This window comes from Kogia breviceps, chromosome 15 (assembly GCF_026419965.1).
Source record: "Kogia breviceps isolate mKogBre1 chromosome 15, mKogBre1 haplotype 1, whole genome shotgun sequence".
In the NCBI taxonomy this organism is placed as follows: Eukaryota; Metazoa; Chordata; class Mammalia; order Artiodactyla; family Physeteridae; genus Kogia; species Kogia breviceps.
In genome coordinates, this window is record NC_081324.1 from 965,041 (window position 1) to 986,872 (window position 21,832).

At 41.5% G+C, this 21,832-nt stretch overlaps 1 protein-coding gene across 3 annotated transcripts in view; it reads right to left on the reverse strand.

The window, feature by feature from the left end:
- ATP9B (ATPase phospholipid transporting 9B (putative)) overlaps positions 1 to 19,388 on the reverse strand; it is a 205,300-nt gene extending 185,912 nt beyond the window's left edge. The window contains exons 1-2 of one of the 3 annotated variants that reach the window (XM_059040457.2): positions 19,149 to 19,388; positions 3,977 to 4,150 (exon numbers count right to left, since the gene is read on the reverse strand). In XM_059040457.2, the coding sequence (XP_058896440.1) occupies positions 3,977 to 4,150; positions 19,149 to 19,264 (290 nt within the window). In that variant the 5' untranslated portion in view covers positions 19,265 to 19,388. The remainder of the gene's footprint in view (positions 1 to 3,976; positions 4,151 to 19,148) is intronic. The other 2 variants (XM_067015936.1, XM_067015933.1) reach the window with 2 other exon arrangements.
- Positions 19,389 to 21,832: the final 2,444 nt, after the last annotated feature.

Here is a 21,832-nt window from a genome sequence, read left to right on the forward strand (position 1 = left end):
CTGTAGAGCTAAGGGAGAAAGTAAAACTATGGGCAATTTTTGAAGGCAAAGTAATAAGAGTAAAACATACTGGTAAATACCGGTAAGTGAGAAGGAGATGCAGAGGAGTCCCTGGAAGAAAGAAACCAGGAGCTTTAGCCAGGAACATTTCTATGCGCACTGCACATTTCCTCAGTTACTCAGTATTCAGAAGACACCTTCCCATTTATATGTAAATCGCCTTACACTGTCAAGTCAAATTGAAACTAAATCCAATAGTGTACAAACTATACTTTTTTGTTAAAACATTTTAGGATTAGTAAGTTTTCGTAAATGCCTCTACAATCAAAGTAGTACTCCAATACTAAATAAAGCACATCTTTATATACCAAGATCCTGTCTTGTAAAATTTTAAGGGGCCATAATTAAATAACTTCCAAAATTTAGAAAGCCTCCTCCCCAAATAAATAAATGAATAAATAAATAATTATACCCAACAGGTACCTTTGGTTACCAAGCCAAAAGCAACACAGCACTCATGTCCTCTTAAGAGATCAGCATTTCCCCATGCGTCTGCACTCCAAACGTGTTGCAGATTAACTGCAAGTGTAGAGGCCGTTTAGAACCGGGAACAATCACGGCATTTGATACCCCCCCTGCATATGGAAATGCCATTCAGGGGTTCCACTTTCATGGGGACAAGGTGATTTTTGATAGCAAGTGAAATATAAACCTCGTGAGAAAGGCATTACTGTCCCCCAGAACTACATACCAGTGTGCATCACAGTAACCCACGTGGAGGACACTCAAAGGTTTAGAAGACAGATTGCAGAAAAAGATTTTTCAGAGTCAAATTTTTCAGAGTTCGCATTTTTGCCAAATAATAAAAATGAGAAGGCAGGTCTTAAGCCATGAAGAAATTAAAGCCTACTCAATCCCAGAAGAAGAACAATTTAAACATAAATCTTACTACTCACAGAATCTCCAAATAAAAATACAATGAAATATCTGCAACTCATTAATATCATTTGCTATCTATCTTTACTACAATATTCACTAACATTTTCTTCTGCAATTAAACTAAGTAATTTTATATAGCTTCTACTCTTTGATCCATCGCCTAATAACCTTAATAACACGGACTTTTATAATGCCCGGTATTTAGAAAATTAAAAGGTTAGCAAATATTCAAAACTGGAAATTTATAAGAAATAAAGAAAATAAGACCCATCTAAGTTGCTAACTGTACAGTTTGTTCTGTAAGGTGCAGTTTTAATTTCCATAACAATTTCCTGGTGTAGTAGATGCATACTGAACACGAAGTGTGGCCATGTCTCAGGCCACTCTTGTCCACATGGAAAGAGACACTCGTGAGCGAAGCCACCACAACGGTTCGGTCAGCTCTGCCCACATGATCACCATTTACTAAGATAAAGACTTTATATACGTGTCGAGTATATATTACTAAGCTGTTTTAGTATCCCCCAAACATGTCAGCTTTTGCCACTAACACCTAGACTTTCAAATATATTCTTAATATCTTCCTTAAGAAAAGGAATATTACAAATGAAATCCAAAATTTGGCTATGTTCCATTTGGTAAAAACAAAATCCTGTAAAAGACGAAAATAATTAATTCAACAATGCACTCGGCCTTCAACAATGTCCACAATTCTTGGCAACTGTCTGACGGGTGTGGGTAAGTATCACTTCCAAAACACGGCCTGCCCTCTTGAAGTCCACACCATGAGCACAAGACTACGACCTTAAAGTTTTGTGTCCACCAGTACCCACTCCCACGTTCCCGGTTTTCAGCAGCTCTCTGTTATCCAGGGATCCTCCATGCACGGCAGGTAAGATCCTCAGCCCGCTCAACCCCACTCATCTTCACGTCAGGCTCCCTTTAGGAGGGTGAGACCAGGCACTTGTCTACGCGAAGAGTGCAAACCAGGACCTATCGCATTTGGACCACACCTCCTCGGTCCTAGCACGTTCCCCAGTCCACGGAGTAAAGAGCAAGGAAAGGCTTTGGCGAGTCAAGTCAGACTCTGGTTCAACTTCTGGCTTGGCCCTTAGCTATCAGGAGAGGGCCTCTTCTAGTTCTTGGCTGTAAACAGCAGTGAGAAGGCTCATCTCAAACAGCACCACTGGGTCTGATCCCACTCTTTCCTCCACCCCACACTAATGGAAAACACACACCACACATCCATCAAACTGCAACCGTGGCACCGCCCAAAGCTCCTCTGCCGCAGCCGTCTCTTCAACGCACAACGATGGCCACCATTCGCACCGTAACTGCCCACCCGCTCGCTTCCACAGCGGGTTCTGTAATGGCTCAGGCTTCTCCTTGACGGACAAACAGTAATAAAATTATGCTGGGTTCAACACAGATGCGCGATTACTGATGATCTCTACCAAAGCATGACCAATTTTGTCATTTTTTTAGTCCTCATGTGTATCCCAGACACCTCCTCACTTAAATGAACTAATGTTCCCAATTGAGGTTAAGATAAAAGTCATCCTGTCCAACACTATTTCATACTTCCTCCCCTATTTTTTCTGCTGCCTAAAAAAAGGATTATTAGCCTTCCTTTCCAACACTGTCCTTTTCCCCAAGGGGTCCCTTTCCTTCTTCCTTCACAGACCTCTACCACACTGCTGCCATTTTAGGAATGTCATCCTTCCGGGTGGTTTCCACTATCACTACAGTAACAACAACTCTCAAAGCTACATCTCCAGACCCCGCTTCTCGATCTGACAGAACCGTCTGTCTTAGACCAATCCAGTACATGACAGATTTACGTAAGGTATCACCTCACACCAGTCAGGACGGCCACCATTAAAAAGTCTACAAATGATAAATGTTGGAGTGGGTGTGGAGAAAAAGGAACCCTCCTACACTGTTGGTGAGAACGTAAATTTGTACAACCAATTTACAACACCAACTATGGAGAACGGTATGGAGGTTCCTGAAGAAACTAAAAGTAGAGCTATCATGTGATCCAGCAATCCCACTCCTGGGCATATATCTGGAGAAAACCATAAATCAAAACGGTACATGCACCCCAATGTTCACTGCAGCATTATTAACAATAACCCAGACATGGAAGCAACCTAAATGCCCATCAACAGAGGAATGGACAAAGAAGACCTGGTACAGATATACAATGGAATATTACTCAGCCATAAAAAAGAACAAAATAATGCCATTTGCAGCAACATGGATGTACCTAGAGATTATCCTATTAAGTGAAGCGAGTCATTCAGAGAAAAGATAAATATCATGTGATATTGCTTATATGTGGAAAGTAAAAAATGATACAAATGAACTTATTTACAAAACAGAAACAGACTCACAGATATAGAAAACAAACTTACGGTTACCAATGGGGATAGCAGGGAGGGCGGGGGGGGGCGTAGATTAGGAGTCTGGGATTAACGTATACATACTACTATATACAAAATAGATAAACAACAAGGACCAACTGTATAGCACAGGGAACTATATTCAATATCTTGTAATAACCTATAATAGAAAAGAATCTGAAAAAAACATATATATATACACGTATAACTGAAAAAATAGAGGGACTTGAGCATCCACTGATTTGGGTCTCAGAACCAGTCCTCCACAGGGGTCCCAGAGCCAATCCTCCACAGATACCAAGGGACGCCTCTATAATCACCAATGGAAATGAAAGGAACACAGTTCATAAATGTCAATACAGTGACCAGAATTAATTCTACCATGCAGTAATTACAAAATCACTAATTTTCTCCATCTTTTAAACATTAAAACATCTCACAAAGAAGTGAATTTGGCTTTCTGTCCCTTAGCACTGTTTGGTTTTGACTAAGGTTATTAATACTCTCCATGATGTCACTTAGAGAGTGGCTTCCTTTAGTTTGATATAGAAACAAATGTGTTTAGAAGCTAAGCTTATACATAACTGTGTAACCTTGGTGTGTAGGAGGCTAGGCGGCAATGGATAACAAACCTGGTACAGAGGAACTTCCATCCTCCACAGACAAACCACTCTAGGCCTCTCTTTCTCCGCATGATCCTAGCTCGTGGCAATCTGTGGTAATCACTTTCGTCATTCTCAAAGCCTTCTTCAGACATCATGAGTGGCATTTCATCCAAATGCGCAGACTCATCTTCCAGCTGGTACCTGGATAAAGGAAAGAACAGAGCCCTGAGGCCGGCCGCGCAGTCTTCTGTGTACGATACGGGTCTGGCTTAGGGCAAGAGCTGGCCCAGTTCTACTAATCACACTTTTCTTTTCCCCTCATACTAAGCTGTCTTCAGGGGAAGCAAACCATTACAAATAACACTGCACAGTAATGCTACTTTCCTTTGCAAAAACCTTAACCGAGGCAAGCAGGAAAGGAAAGGCTGTCCAAAGAAGCTGCCATTACCATGCCGTGAGCAGAACCCTCCAAGCAGCCTTCCACGTGTAGTTGTTGTATCTACATAAAAGACCATTCTTCTGATGTTTCTGTATGCTTGAAATATCTTATAATGAACAACTAGGGAAATTATACTCAAGGGAAAAAAATTCTCAGACTCGACTAGATGTCCACTCTCAATTACTTCTTCCATCTACAGCTTCTCCATCTTCTCTCCTGCCACTGCCTCTAAGACCTGTGGGCACCTGGACACTTGTCATTTTCTCCATCATTACTATCTTCTTTCTCTAGATCTCCTGTCACTCTTGAAAGCCAACATTTTGGAAATGAAGGCCTACAGAAGGATGGACAATGATGAGTGCTCCAGATAATCAAGAATATCTAACACTAGTGGGAAGCAGCCGCATAGCACAGGGAGATCAGCTTGGTGCTTTGTGACCACCTAGAGGGGTGGGATGGGGAGGGCGGGAGGGAGGGAGACGCAGAGGGAAGAGATATGGGAACATATGTATATGTATAACTGATTCACTTTGTTGTAAAGCAGAAACTAACACGCCATTGTAAGGCAATTATACTCCAATAAAGATGTTAAAAAAAAAAAGAATATCTAACAACACTAGCAGAATTTCCATTCTGCTCTGCACTTTAGTAAAATGCATCTCCTACAGTTTTTAACAAGCTTTACATCTGCAGTTAGCTATCTTTTTAGAATCCTTCAGGGAGCTGTGTGTGTGTGCACGTGTGTGCGGCCTGTGCATGGGTGGGTGGGTGGACGCCTGTGTGTGCTGGTGCACATGTGAGTGTACGGCAACGGTGCCATGTAGCACTCTGCCTACTAGGATTCTGTGTAAAGGTCAGCAGGCAAGATTCCCAAAGCCTGGCTTCATGAGACTTTATTCTTAAAATAAGTGCCTAGCTGTCAAGAATCCAAGCCCAAATGGAATTCAATGATGGGAAAAAGTCCTTGGACGTGAAGACCAATGCCAGCCTCCCACCTAAGTTTCTCTACTGTCTTCTCAACATTTGGTAACTAAAAAATAGTCCAGCAAGTGGATTTACCAGGTTACTCAGTTATCCCCTACAGGGAAGACATTTATAACTCCTCATTAAAAAATATTTCAGTGAATATATCTGTGCATAGCACTTCTCCCATATTTTAGATGAATTCTTTCAGAGATTCCCAGGACGAGAATTGTTATGTAAAGTCATAAGCTCTAAAATACTTGATACATATTGCCAGACTGCAAATTTAAACTCCCACCATTATGAGAGCTACGAGAAACACCAAAAACACTGGAAGCAATGTACCTTAGCCTTATCAGACGGGGCTGCATGCATCTACCTACGTAAGGGGAAGACGGTCACCTTTGGCGTCACACGGGGTCCTACACTACCAGTGGACTACGGCCGAGGCCGCTCCCCTCTTGTATGGAAAATTCAGTTTAGCTGGACGCATTTCGGAAGATAAGAGGGGCAGCAGGGGTGGCCCGTGCAGACGTAAGACCAGGGCCTCTCGTGAGCCCGGAAGGCAAGAAGGAACGTGGCGGTGGAGGCCCTTGCAGATCACAGGAGAGACAACCATCTCCAGCGAGAGGCAGGCATGAGGTTCACTCTACACTCTGGCTGCCCTGGAGAGCTGGTCGAGGCAGGGCTGGAGCCAATTGGGAGGCCGCTGCCGGAGTCCAGGACAGAGACAGACGGTGCTTGAACAAAGGAGCTGGAGCAAAAAGGAGAGAGGTGGGTAGATTCGGGGCATTTAAGAGCTAGAGCAGACAGACAGGTGGTGTCTGACTATGAACTCAGAGGACACAGAGCCTGAGGATGACTGGCCCGTATGGGAAGGAGGACGGCAGTCCCACTCAGTAGGACAGAAAATGCTAGCAGGAGCAGGCTTCTGACAGCACAGTGAGAAGCTGGAGTCTGGTTTTACTCATTTTCAGTCTGAGGTCTCTGAAACAAGACGCAGGCAGCTACAATAAATAGAGCTGGCCCGCCAAGGACAGGCAGGAGCTGGGAGATCAGCAGTGGAAGGGAATTTATTCTTTGGCCTCACCAGCTGCTCTTTCCTTAGAAATCTGGCCCACTCCACCCACCACCCAGGAAGGACTGCTGTGCAGCTGCCTGGGACCTCAAACCCTCCTGTGGTTGGTCAGGGACAGGCAGCCAACCAAGCTAAGCCAAAGGTGTCCAGGAAAATTCTGCGACTGGAGCTGAGAAAAAGGCAGCAGTCTCCCTTGATAACGAAAGCTACTATCTCCTGCGATAAGAGCTGTTGGAGGTCTATGCCAGTACGTAGAGTAAGAAACCCAGAAAAGCAGTCTTCTGAAAGAGAAGAATGAATCAGACAGACACGTGTAAAATGAAAAAATGTTTCATGTTTCAAGATTAAAATGTTTCATGTTTAATCTTTCATGGAAAGATTAATAATCTACTTTCAATATCCAAAAAATTGCTTTTTTTTAAAGGCGTAAATCTACAAGAACAGAAAACAAAAGAGGAGATGACAAAATGTAAGAAGCTGGGGAAAGCGGATGGATGGTAAACAACTAAGCAGAACCACGAAAATGGAGTGTGAAGCTAGCAGTGAAGAAACCAGAGAACCAAGCGTTGGAACCTCAGGACCCTAGCAGGGCTGAAGACCCGCAGCACTCGGTGCCTCTGGGAGGAGTCTGAAGGGACGAGGAAATACGAACCGACTGAAAGCTCTGAAAGCAACATCTGGATCCTTACACTGCAGCCCCTCTCCCACCCAACTAGGCAACCACCCCTCCCCTCCTGCAGGGAAGGGAGGCCTCGCGGAAAACAGAAGACTGAGTGAAGGAGCCACCAACCTGTCCCTCCCACGACCCTGCTGATGAATAATTCACTGCTGAGGATGACGGTGCTGATCTAAAGGAGAAGAAACCGGCCCTGAACAGTTACTGAAAGCTCAGACTCTCAGGCATTAATCTAGGCACTTCACATTTATTCATTTAATTCCCAGTTTTAGACAATTAACGCAGAAAACCATACTATAAGAAAGAACAGAAACTCAAATGTCCACAGACAAACGCGGACCATACATACAATGGGATATCATTCAGCCACGAAAAGGAAGAAAATTGATACAAGCTACAACAAGAACCCTCAGGACATTATGCTCAGTGAAATAAGCCGGACACAAGAAGACCAACACTGAATGAGTCCACCTACATGAGGTCCCAAGGGCAGTCAACTCCAGAGACAGAAGGAAGACAGGGGTGAGCGGGCAGTGCGGTAGGGTGGAAGTCAGTGTCTAAGGGGCACAGAGTTTCAGTTTGGGAAGATGGAAGTTCTGTGGGTAGACGGTGGTGGCGGTTACACAACAACAGTAACGTACTTAATGCCATTTACTGTGCACTTAAAAACGGTTAAGATGGTATCTCTTATGTTACGTATACTTTACCACAATCTTTTTAAAAAGAACAAATTTCTGTAATTATTGTTGATGATACCCTGCTCCCCGGCAGCCAAGTAACCGCTGGAAGACAGATATTCCCCTATCACTACCCATGCCCTCAAGTGCGCCGAGCTAATTCCTACAACACGGTTTTACCTGCATTTACCACGAGGCCCTTTCTCCTCATCCTCCTGCTGGCTGCCACGGTCTGTGTGCTGCATCCTTACACACAGGGCAAGTTTACTCAAGAGATCGATCATTTGGGGAACAGGCTTGTCAATTAGACAATAAACCAAAAGGAAAAAGAACTCCTGCAGGCGTCTTAGACGAAGGAGCCCGGGAAAATGGATGGCTAAAGTTTACTGAGTCCTTACTATGGCCAGGCACTCTGGAGGTCTGTATTCTGCATCATCAAGGAAGAAAACTTTAAAGCAAATGAGAAATTGGGGAAAAATATGCAGCACATGACAGAAAAAATGATTCTTTATAAGCAGTTCTCCCAAATCAATAAAAATCAATAAAAAAGCAAACACTTTGAATGACACATGAACAAAGACAATTCACAAAGGAAGAAATACAGCTATCCTTAGAAAATTACACTGCACCACATTAGGACCTTACAACAAACACTTGAGCGTCTACTATGTGCTAGCGCTGTCCCTGCGGGTACAGAAGCAAAGAGGCACACAGAGCCCCTGCTCATACATAGCTTAGGTACTAACGGGACAAAAACAAGACGTAAACTATTTTCCAAGGGGAAAGTGCTAGGAAGACAATAAAGGGGGTGATGAGACCAGAAGTGACAGGAGGGGTCTTCCTCAGATTGTCCAGGAGCCTGAGTCTCAAGAAGTGACACCTGGATGAAAAGCAGCCAAGCACACCAAGGTCTAGGAAGACCCAGAAGGGGCTGCAGAGCCTGGAGGGCTGCAGGAGGGGAGACAGCCAGCGTGGCTGAGGGAGCGAGCCAGGCAGAGCGGCGGCAAATGCAGCTGCAGACGCAGGGGGCCAGCCCCACAGACTGGGAAGCCAAAAGGAAGAGCATAATGTGAATTCAAAGTGGAAGGGGAAGGAAGTGGAAGACTTTAAGCCTGGGAACAATTTTTGTTTTCAAAAAGGACGTTTAAAACATGCAAATTAAAACAACTGAAAAAATAATTCTTAACATTTGGTATGGCCAACAGTCTCGTATAATCAGGGACTCTTATTGCTGGTAAGAATGTGAACAACTTTTTGGAGACTAATTTGTGAAGATGCATTGAAAGCCTTTTTTTTTTTTTTTTTGGTAATGCAATTAAACTTTAACGCACAGGTTCTATTACCTCATAAAATTAAAAATATATACAAGATATATCTATAAAGATAATGATCACCCCAAAAGCCTGGAAAAACCTCAATATCAATGATTAGAGTTGCTTTTAATACATGTAGAATACCATATCATCACTAAAAACAAGAGGGCAGAAGACCTCTGGCTGAAAGCATATGTCAGGAGAAGTAGCAGTCACCATTTTCACCTCTCTTTTGAACACCTTACTCCACTGATCAAAGGGATACTCATTTTAATCTCTCCATATAATCTTCTACAAACAACTACAATTACTACTGATACCATCACCAAACATCCCTACAGCAAGTGACCTATCATTTGAGATGGTTTAGGCAAAAAATTACATAATCTAAAACAGAACTAATACTTTTCCTCTCAAAAATTCCTGTTTTCTTACTTCTGTGTAAGATTACTTCTTTTAAAACAATCAACTAGAAAATGAATATTTATACAAAATGCAATTAAAATTCAAAACACCACTTAAATATATTATAATATAGTATACAAAATGAGATTTTTAGTCTTTTTCATTAAGTTCTTTTAGCCATTGTGTTGTTTTTTAGCAAAAGTCACAATCTTATCAAGTTTAATGCTAGAAAAGCAGTACAATGAGTCTGAAAGATAATGAATATAAGCAACATCATGTTTAGTAACCTCAACTTCAGAAATGGAGCCTTTGAACTGGCAAGCAATTTATTCCACTTCCAAAGCAATTTTCCTATTGTATTGAAAATTTTACCTCAGTATTTAAAAACAATAAGATGATGAATAATGGATTTTTCAGAGACAGGATAAGCAGAGACTCTTAAGTGTCTTTGTTGCCTGGTGTCATACACACTTAATTGGTTTGTCACTCAAGAAAGATCAACGTTTCCAGCAATTAAGTATAATTCTGGAAACATATTTTTTAAATGAGTAAAAACAATGTGAACAAAGACGACAGAATGGATGATACTGAACCCAAGAGTACCGCCACGGTAAGAACTGAAGACAGCTATCTTAGCTGCTGCCAAAGGTTTAAAAAAATTAGGAACTTTCAACAAAACATTCAAGTACTGGAAGACGAATAATTTACATGTATCTAAGTAAAAGTAGGTCAGTACAATAACTATCTTAAACTCACATTTTTATCTTAAGTATCCAACAGCCTTATTGTTTCCACTTGGATGAGAAACATTTCTGAGAGTCGACTGATATTAAAGGGAGAAAAACATTTAAAATATGCCTAATGCTTAAACCTTCTTTAAGAAAAATAAACACTCCCTCTTTGACTATACGTTAATAACACAGAAAAACAAAGCGACAAAATGCTATAGAGAAATGTGCATATTTTCTTCATCAAATACAGCTTCCAAGTTCAACTGTGTCACTGATGACTCATTAATGAGCAGCAAAACTATATGAACTTCTGAAAAACTGGAACTCCTTCCTTCCTACAGCAGCAGAGGAGATGAACAAGGGAATAGTTAAAAAAAAAAAAAAAATTTTTTTTTAAGTAACAGCACCAGAGCAGCATTCCTTGACATCAGCAGCAAAAACAAGCAACAGCCACAAGGGTCAGGCCGTCCCACAAGCTGAGGCACCCCGGCCACACACTGTGTATGTGGTAACCTTGGAGTTACTGACTCCTCTTACACAATGTTCTGTAAGAGATGAGAATACCAACTTCTCAAATAAGAAATTACACTAACGCTATGCATAAATGGAGACAAACTTCTGAACCAGAGTTAATGGTACGATATCTAATATATGTAAATGTCAATCTAGAAATTTACAGATGAGCAGGCCAGTTAGCTCAGGACACACACTCCAGTTGCCCAGAATGCGCTGTCCCAATCACCAATTCTATCTTCATGCTGACACTGTCAGGTTAGAAAATTAAGTGAGACATTTCCATGCTGGCAAGTGTGAAGAATGTCGTAAACGTGCGCAAACTAGAGCCCCTGTGAAGGAAATTAATTCTATAAATTTTAAGACTATGTCTCTGATTCCAAGGAATCCTGGGCCTGGGTACTTGGATAAATGCTATCTTACTAATCATTCTGTACTTTAAAAAAGCTTTCAATTGCAAACCATCACAGCAAAGGAAAAGTTTCATCTTTACAAATAGTAAAGTTTTTTTTATCATCATGATAATTGTAAAATTTTTAAGATTCAGAGAAAATTGTGTGTAGATGCTCAATGAGAAAACTAACACTAAAAAAAAAAAAACCTGTGTTGCCTCTACCAAGAAACGTACTAATATTTTAGAGATAATCAGACAATAGGCATCTGTTCTCAGCATGAGTCTCTTTTTAAAAGACACTGATAAAACAGAAGACTTAAATAAGGTCCACAGCCCCACAGCATAACACCAAAATGTCCAGGATACAAGCAAAAATCACTCATTACACCAAAAACTAAAAAACCTCACCTTGAATGAGAAAAGAGAGTCAAGAGATGTTAACATCAAAATGATGCAGATGTTGCCATCAAAATGATGCAGATGTTGCAATTATCTGACAAGGGTTTTAAAACATTCATCATAAAAATGTTTCAACGGGCAGTACAAACATGTTGAAGCATATGCAAAAGAATAGAAAGACTCAGCAAAGAAACAGCTAATATAAATTAGTATCAACTGGAAATTTTGAAACGAGAAAAAAAATAGCAGAGACTTAAAAACTGAATGGATACGCTCAGCAGCACAATGAAGGAGACAGAGGAAAAATCAATGAACTTGAAGACAAAACAACAGAAATCACCCAATCTGAATAGAAAACAGACTTAAAACAAATGAACAGAATTCATGACCATATGGGACTAAAAGAAAAGCTCTCACAGGGTGTCACTAGAGTATCAGAAGAAGAGAAAAAAGAAGGTCCCAAACATAAGTATTCAAACAAATAAAGGCTGAACACTTCTATTTGACAAAAGATTCAAGAAACTAAGTGAAACAGTATAAACTCAAAGAAATCTATGCTAAGGCCCATAAAAATCAAACTACTGAAAACTAAAGACAAAGTTTGAAAGTAGTGAGAAATGATGATATCTTACCTACAAAGGAAAAATCATTCAAATGACATCAGATTTCTCATCAAGAATCATGCAGGCCAAAAAGAAGTGACATAACATTTTTCAAGTGCTCGGTCCCAAACTGTATATCTGGTGAAAATATCCTTTAGGAGTGAAGGGGAAATAAGACATCCTCAGATGAAGTAAAACTAAAAGATTTGTTTCCAGCAGACCTACCCTCAAAGTATAGCTAAGGAATTCTTAAAACAGAACAAAAACAATAAAATAAAGAATTCTGGTACATCAGGAAATAAAAGAACAACAGAAATAGCAAAAATATGGGTCAGTATAATAGACCATCCTTCTCCGCTTGAGTTTGCTAAATTATGTTTGAGAGATGAAGCAAAAATTACAACACTGTCTGATGTACAATTCTAATTGTATGTAAGGGAAATATATAAGTACTTTTACATATGTAAAATTTACATATAATTTTACAAGACACAAGCATACCTCAGTTATTGTGGGTTCTGTTCCAGACCACTGAAATAAAGCAAATATGGCAATAAAGTGAGTCACATGAATTTTTGGTCTTCTGGTGCCTATAAAAGTTATGTTTACAATGTACTGTAGTCTATTAAGTGTGCAACAGCATTATGTGTAATAAAAAAAAGTGCCTTAATTGAAAAATACTTTATTACTTAAAAATGCTAACCATCATCTAACAATGCAGGGTTGCCACAAACCTTCAATTTGTAAAAAACACAATAATGCAAAGCACAATAAAACAAGGTATGCCCATAATTACATTACCAATAGGGGAGAATAAAAGCATGTAAGGTAAGGATTATACACTTTACTCAAATTGATAAAATATCAACACAAGTATACTGTGATGAGTTATGTATGTATAATATAATATCTAGAACTGCTAAATAGTATTTATACAAAGAGAAGATCCAACATAAAACACCATAAGTAAATCAAAATGGAATTATAAAAAGTGTTCAAAGTAACTCACAAGAAAGCAGGAAAAAGAAAACAGAGAAACAAAAAACACAGAAAACAAAAAGTAAAATGGCAGATGTAAGCACTGACTAACCATCACTACAATGAATGTAAATGTTCTAAATACATCAACTCTAAGACACAGATCAGCAGAGTGGATAAAAAATATAAACCAACCATATACAGACTAAAAGAAACTCACTTTAAATATAAGTAGGTTGAATTTAAAAGGATGGAAAATTATACGCCAGGCCAACAAAAATCAAAAGAAAGCAGAAGTGGCTATATTAATGTCAGTTAAAGTAAACTTCAGAGCAATAAAATTACTAGAGACAGACAGGGAAATTACATAAGGATAAAAGTGTCAGTCCATCAAGAACACAAAGCAATCCCAAACACGAATGCACTGAACAACAGACCTGCAAAATATGTGAAGCAAAAATTGAAAAAACTAAAAGGAGAAATAGACAAGTCCATGATTACACTCAAGAGACTTCAACTACCCACCCTCAACAACCCATACAACAACTAGACAGTAAACCAGCAAGGAGAGAAGAACTCAACACCATTAACTAACGGGATCTAATCACATTTCAGAACATTTCACCCAACAACAGCACCATACACTTTCTTTTCAAGAGCCCCAGGAATTCTTACAGATGCAGACCATATCCCCAGTCACAAAGTGCACCAAATTTAGAATAACTGAAATCACACAAAGTGTGTTCTTTGATCACAAAGGAATCACACTAGATATTAGTTAACAGGAAGATAATAGTAAATTTTCCAAACACACTTCTAAATAATCCATGGGTCAGAGAGGATGTCTCAGAGAAAATCAAAATACCAGAATTTGTTGGACACAGATAAGTCAGTACCAAGGGTGAAATTTACAGCACTAAACATTTACACTAAAAAAGAAGTCTCTAATCAATAATCCAAGCTCTCACATTAAGAAATGAGAGGAAGAGAAAAATAAGCCTAATGTAAGCAAAGGAAGGAAAAAATCAAGAGCAGAAATTAATGAAGTTGAAAAAAAGAAAACGATAGAAAAAATAAGTAAAATAAAGATGGATCTTTGAAAAGATCAAACCTCTAGCAGGAATGACCAACAAATAGAAGTGAAGGCACAAACCACCAACACCTGAATGAAACAACATCAAAAGGGAAATACAGGACTACCACAAACAACTCTACACACATAAATACAGCAAACAAACCAATTGGTCACGGGGCACAAACTATCAAAACTCACCAAATATGAAATACATCATTTGAATAGCTCAATAACTATTAAAGAAACTGAATTTTAAATTAAAACACCCTAAAAAGAAATCTCCATGTCCAGATGGTTTCACTGGAAAATAGCAAACATTTAAAAAAGTAATACCAACTTTACACAATGTCTTCCAGAAAGTAAAAGAGAAGGGAACATTTCCCTACACATCTCACGGGGCCAGAAAGTAAAAGAGAAGGGAACATTTTCCTATTCATCCCATGGGGCCAGGTAACAGGGGTAAAATCTGACCATCACTGCCACTCTATTCACGGAACTTAAAGTCTAATGAGAAGAGAAGCAGTTATAGTCAAGTGCAATCTGTGGTATGAGGGGAAACAGAGTCCTACAGGAGCCTGGCAGGAGCATCCCATTTTATGCTGGTGGGGGTTGAGATCAAGGAAGCCTTTAGAAATAGTCATTTCAGATGCTGACAAAGTCAAGAATAATGCCACTGAAATAATGGAAATGTGTAAATGCCAGAAGAAACAGCTAGAAGAGTCCAAAGTAACTGCCTGTGGGATGAGAGGCTGGGATAAGGGAGAATGAAGATGAGGGGTAGAGAGCCACAGTATCTTATCATAAGCCTTTTACCACCAATTAACTTTTTAAACTATACGTAAATGTTACCATGATAAAATACAACCAAAGTCAAACTTCACAAAATAACGTAGAAGCACAACTTCCAGTCACAATCCATTTCTCCCTGCTCCTCTCACCTAAGTACAACTATAAACCTTGGAAATAAAGCAAGAGCCAACCACAGGAGAGCTCTGGAAGGTGGGAAGACAGCAGCAGTGAGAGGAAGAGAGCTGGGCTGATCTGGGATGCAGAACTGGAGGAACACAGTGGCAGGACGTCTTACGTGCCCCCACCGGACAAAAGGAAGGACAAAGGCCCAGCATCGCCTAACTCCCAACCTAGCAAGAAAAGGCAGCCCAGGAAGGCCACTACTCCCCTGGCAGAACAAGAGTCCACCACCCCCAGCAAGATAAGATTAACAAGTAGTCACGGGAATTGGCATTCTTCCCCACGGGCCTAAGACTCCCCTATCCCACCCAGGGACACGAGGGCATCCAGGTGGCACCAGTTAGGGCCCCTGCCACAACAAGAGATGCGAGGCCTCAGGAAGCCTCCGTGTCCCCATGAGCCTGAGGCACCCCTCTCTCAGCAGGGTGGAGGGCGGCCAGCAGCACCAGCAAGTGCAACCCCACGACTGAAGCAGCCAGCTCAGGAAATGGCTTCTATCCATGGCCTCTCCTCTTCCCCAAGATGCCAGAGCAGCCAGAGGCACCAGCAAAAAGGATTTGGGCACAGAAAGCCTCCTGGCCACAGTGGTGCTGAGTCTCCTCTCCTACCAAGACACACCAAGGAAGTCAGGGGGCACATATGTAGAGGGTACGTCCACAGCCACTGCCCAGCCAACACAGCCTCGCCATCCACGTGGGATGACACCACCACCTCTCACCAAAAGGGCCTAGGGAAATCCCTTCTTTTCCTCAGCAGCATAAGTAGAGACAAGTAAGAGCTCCAGTAGCACCACATAAACCAAGCACACCAAAAATCACAACCCTGAGAATTAAACTGTCATTGGAACCATAGCCGACAAAGGTAGGCCAGGTCCTATGTGCTAAATCTAAACAGGGTGATCATCTGCTAAAATAAAAGATATTAATAGGGCCCACATTCTCCTAATAGATGAAATATCCAGGAAACAATCAAAAACCATCCATCATACAAAGAACCAAAACACTGACAGTATGAATTAAAAAAGACAATCAAGTGACACCAAAACTAAGACTACCTCAGATACTGGAATATTACGTAACAAGCATTTCAAGCACCAAACATAAATATGCTTCAACAATCAATTTCAAATTCTCTTGGAACAAAGAGAAATTATAAAACTTAAAAATACAATAGTAGAAACAAAACCTCACTGGATGGGATCTTCAGTAGAGTGAAAATGACAGAGGACAGAATTAGGGAACTTGAGAACAAGTAAACAGAATTTACGCAGTCTGAACAACACAGATAAAAGAAACTGGGGGAAAAAAGAGCGTAAAGGAATTATGTAAAACTAACAAAAGATCCAGCATTTGTACCACTGGAGTCCAGAAAGAAGAGGAGAAAGGGGAGGAAATGAAAGAAGACTTGAAGAAATGATGGCTAAAAACTCCCTAAATTGGGGGGGGTGGGAAATACAACAGATTCAAGAAGCTCAGTGACTACCAAACAAGTTAAACCCAAAGAAATCATACCAACATACATCAAAACGTGAAAGCAGCCAGACATAAATGATGCGTTCATTACCTATGGGGAACACCAATTTGAATGACAGTGGACTTCTAATCAGAAACTATGAAGGCCGGACTTCTAATCAGAAACTATGAAGGCTGGAAGGAAGTGGAACAAGAGTTTCCAAGTACTAAGAAAAGAAGTGTCAACCAGGAATTCTATATCCAATAAAACTATCTTTCAGGAATAAAGGAGAAATAAAGACCTTCTAAGATGAAGTCTCAAGATGGGCTATAGGAAGGTCTTGAAATAGAAAGGAAATGAAAAAAGAGAGAATCCTGAAACATCAGGACGGAAGAACAAAAAGAGCAAAAATATGGGTACATACAATAACCTATCCTTATCATCTCAAGTTTTATAAGCCATATTTGATGATTTTAACAGAAAGTATAACACCATCTGATACTCAGGACATGATATTTAAATTGCAGGGGGGAGAAGGGAGGTAAAAGAACCAAAATGAGATTTCCACAAATCACTCCACATAGTAAAATACTGATACCAATACACTATGGTGATAAGTCACATACATATACTGTAATACCCAGAGCAAACACTACAAAAACTATACAAAGACCTACACCAAAAAACACTGTAGCGATATCAAAAGAGCGTTCAAGTAAAATGAAAGTAAGAAGAGAAACAGAAGAATGAGAATCCAAAGAAACAGAAAACAGATTAATAAAGTGGCACACTTAAACTCTAATGTATCGGGGACTTCCTTGCTTCCTTGGTGGTCCAGTGGTTAAGACTTTGCCTTCCAATGCAGGGGGCACGGGCTTGATCTCTGGTCAGGAGCCAAGATCCTACATGCCTCAGGGCCAAAAAACGAAAACACAAAACAGAAGCAATATTGTAACAAATTCAATAAAGACTTTAAAAATGGTCCACACCAAAAAAATAAAAAATAAAAAAATAAAAAACTCTAATGTATCAATAATTACCTGAAATGTAATGGCCTAAATATACCAATCAAAAGACACAGATTGACGGATTGAATAATGGAGAAACATGATCCAACAGAAACTCACATCAAATTAAACAACTTAGATAGGCTGAATGCTAACACCATGCAAACATTTATCCACAAAAAGCAGATGTGGCTACACCAGTCTACTAAAGTAGACTCCAGAGTAAAAAAAAAAAAATTGCCAGAGGCAAAAAGAGAAATATTACCTGACAATAAAAGAAGTATCCACCCTGAAGACACAGAGATCCTAAACGTATATTTACCAAATGACTGAACCTTAAAATATATAAGGCAAAAACTCACAGATGCGAACTTTGATGGAAACCTATTGTGAAATAGGTGGCACGTTTTCAAATAGTATCTCCTAAAATCAACCACTTAGAAGATTACCTACGCAATTACTCTTCCAGGTAATATCAGGGAAGAAAGGAAACGATACTTCTCCACTTCAGGGCCAAACATTAAAAATGGGCACCTTACTAACTTCTCCTGTAACCCTCAACAATTCTATGAGGAAAAATACTGCCCCCCCCCACCATTTTACAGCAGAGGAAATTAGGGCTTATGGTTACCTAAGATCAAACAGCTAGCTAATACGGAAATGGACCAAGATTCAATTTAGCTCTGTAACATCATAATATGTACTCTTTTGACTACATGTTACAGCCTCTCAAATAGCCCAAACCAAAAACTATTATCAAATTGGAATCCTGAAGCAACTAGATATTGAAACCTGTACTTTTTCACTCTATGTACTAAAGGCTGATTGCTTCTACAATTGCTCAGGAATAAAATTTTAACAACTCTGAAAGGCATTATCTCCCCTTCCTATAAGTTTCTTTTTCTAACCACTCTATAAGTGTAGTATTCTTCCCTTTGGGTAAGAAATAAGTTACGAACTGAAACCAACTAGGGTATGAGACTTCCATTTTAAATCAAAGGTCTGCACTGTTTAATTCTACCTCTTACTAACAATTTAACCTTTCTGAATCTCCGTTTCCCATTCCTCAGAGCAAAAATTCTTGTCAACACAAAGTACTTTGCATGTACACGTTCAAGTAAAACGTGCACTTAGTAAACAAACTGAAACGTCTTCACAAGTGATTCCCAACAAGGTTTGTATTTCTAAAACTAACTGGAAGTTGTATCTGCCATCTTCGCGATTTCTCTGGTGACACAGTACGGGTCTCGGAAACTAACAACTGCGTGATCGGTGCCGTGGGACCTGCCGGTGCCAGTGCTACTTGAGGGAGCAGCCCCCCGAACCCGACGCGCTTCCTCCTCTGCGCTCAGCCCGGCGCCGGGGTGCACCAGGGTCGTGGCAGCGCCCGGGCACCTCCCGGAGCGTGGACGCCCTCCCCGGGTCAGGCGCACCCGCCGGGCTCCGGAGCCGGCCGCCCTGGGCCGACCCCACCGGGCCGGGCGGGGAGGGGCGCCTGGGCAGAAGGGTGGGGCGGCACCGTCGTTACCTGCTGGACCGCTCGGCCCCCGGCCCGGGCCCCGCCGCGCTGAAGTAGGTCACGCGTTTGAGGTTGGCCGCGGCCGCCGCGCCGCGCACCGGGTACAGAGGGATCTGTTCCGCCATGTTCTGGCCGCCACCTTCCCGCCCCTCCCCGAACACCCTCTGTTCGCCGCCTTTCCCCGCCCTCTCCTCTCAGCTCCGACCCCGCTGAGGCTCCGCCCGCGAGCCCTGCCCCTTCACCGTGCGTCGAGGCCTGATGGCGTCACCACGTGTCGAGGCCCGATGACAACGCCGTCAGCGATGGTTCGGTGCGGGAGGCGGAGGCACCCAAGGCCCCGCCCTCCGCGCGTCGGGGGCCGGTGACGTCACCTGCGGCGAGGGCGCGAGCGGGAGGCGGTGCCGTTCGGAGACCCGGCTCCCCGCGCGTCGGCCACCGGTGACGTCACCGCGCGGCGAGGGCAAGAGCGGCGGCCGAGGGGTACCGCGCTGGGCCGGGTGCGTGCGCGCATGCGCCGGTGGCCGGACTGTGCTGAACGCGCATGATCCGCAGCGCTTTCTAGTAAGAAGTGCCGGTGTACCCCCGCCCGTGGGGACTTCCTTAGAGCCCGGCGCAGGGCACAGAGGCCTTTGCCGCACACCCCTGGGACCCCAGCGCACCGGAACCCGGCCCACCTCCTTGCCACAATAGCATGTGGGTCTTGAGTGTACGGCTAGATCACCACTCTCAACAACTGACAACCCTGAAGGATATACTTTATTGTCCTATAGGCTGTTAGCCAGTTTTGTATATAACACAGCAGTCTTACCCTAACATTCCTATGTTAAATCGCCTCTAAATACCTGGGTCCTGCAATACTCTTTGAGCTGATCTCAATATCTGACTCACTGTATCTTCCCTCTTAATAAGTTGAATAAAATTTTTAGCCCGGGCTTCCCTGGTGGCGCAGTGGTTGGGAGTCCGCCTGCCGATGCAGCGGACACGGGTTCGTGCCCCGGTCCGGGAAGATCCCACATGCCGAGGAGCGGCTGGGCCCGTGAGCCGTGGCCGCTGAGCCTCCGCGTCCGGAGCCTGTGCTCCGCAACGGGAGAGGCCACAGCGGTGAGAGGCCCGCGTACCACACACACACAAAAAAAATGTATCTGCACGAGAGTTGTTTTACCTCTCGAAAATTATACTTTAGCAAAAAGGCAAATTTTCAAATATTGAAAAAGAGCTTCCTTATGTATTTTTAAAAACGATGACTGGGTATCGAATCATGGAATTTAAATGCCATTCGATACATTTGAAAGAGTGATGTCACAGTTCTGTCTTTTAAATGTAAATACTTACTAAATGCCAAAAATGCATCAGTTGTAACTATTTACACTTACAATTAAAACTTTGAACTATCAGTACAAAATGTGTGAAGGAATACATCTACAAAATTCTAGGGAGTCAATGAACAAAAAAGACGTTCAAAGACTGCTATCGTAATGTACAGTTTTTTTAGAAAAAACTACCATAAAATATGAATCTTGTAAAAATCCGCCTTTAAATATATCTTTTATAGGCCAATTTTAGCACTTAACGATTTCTTCCTGATACTTTCTTTGCTTTGCTCTCGTGGAACTCTCCCTCTAGAGAAATGCATTCTTTCTCTCTACAGGTAGGGGATGGAAGATGGGAAGTTAAACAAAAATAATCTTCACTCCCACCCCCTCTAACATATATCTGGATTTGGAAGATCCCGACGTGGACCAAAACACAAGATTTCCAACATCATGTTTCATTCCTTGAATAGAAATATATTTTAAAGGGGAAAAATTAAGTACCCTCCTGGTTTACGATGCCTTGATTTCTTATAAAGGAGAAAAATGTAACTCCAACAGAATAAGGTTTTTATTCAATTCACCACACAATGCTCTCACATTAATTATAGCTAGTTCATAATTTAAAACGAATGTATTTTTGTGCAGTCATTTATTCTAGCTTCTCATATCCTGAAGGAAGAATTTAAGTCAACCACAAAAACGTGTGTGTGAGCATGTGTGTGTGCATGTGTGTGAGTGGGTGCATGTATACGTGGCATTTATTCGGCACCTGCAACTTCAGCCATACCCTAGAAAACCGATAACTTGAAAAAGAAATCCTGGCTGTTTAGGATCCAGCTGAAGTACATTTAGATCAATGTATTTAGAGGGTCCATAGTTTCCTTTAAACCACTTACTCAATTACTGCCTTGTAATGAACCATAGATGTTTCAAGTATTCTATCAAAATGGGGAAAAATGCAATTAATAGCTTCTCATGGAGAGTTTCAAAGGGTTAGCTAAAGAATAAATAAACTGGAAACAAGCTTTACTCTTTGGAGTCTCGTTACAGCTGGTTGGGATTTGGAATCAATAAGGCTGTTCAGTATCAACAGCTCTGTGGCTGACAAGGTCTTTCTACCTTTCATTTTAATGCTTGAGAATCTTTCTGGGCACAATACCATAGTCTCAATAATGATAAGAAGTAGAACAGCCCAGTCAAAAAAATGGGCAGAAGATCTAAATAGACATTTCTCCAAAGAAGACCTACAGGTGGCCAAAAGTCACGTCCAAAGAGGCTGAAAATCGCCAATTGTTAGAGAAATGCAAATCAAAACTACAATGAGACACCACCTCACAGGGGTCAAAATGGCCGTCATTAAAAAGTCTACAAAAAACAAAT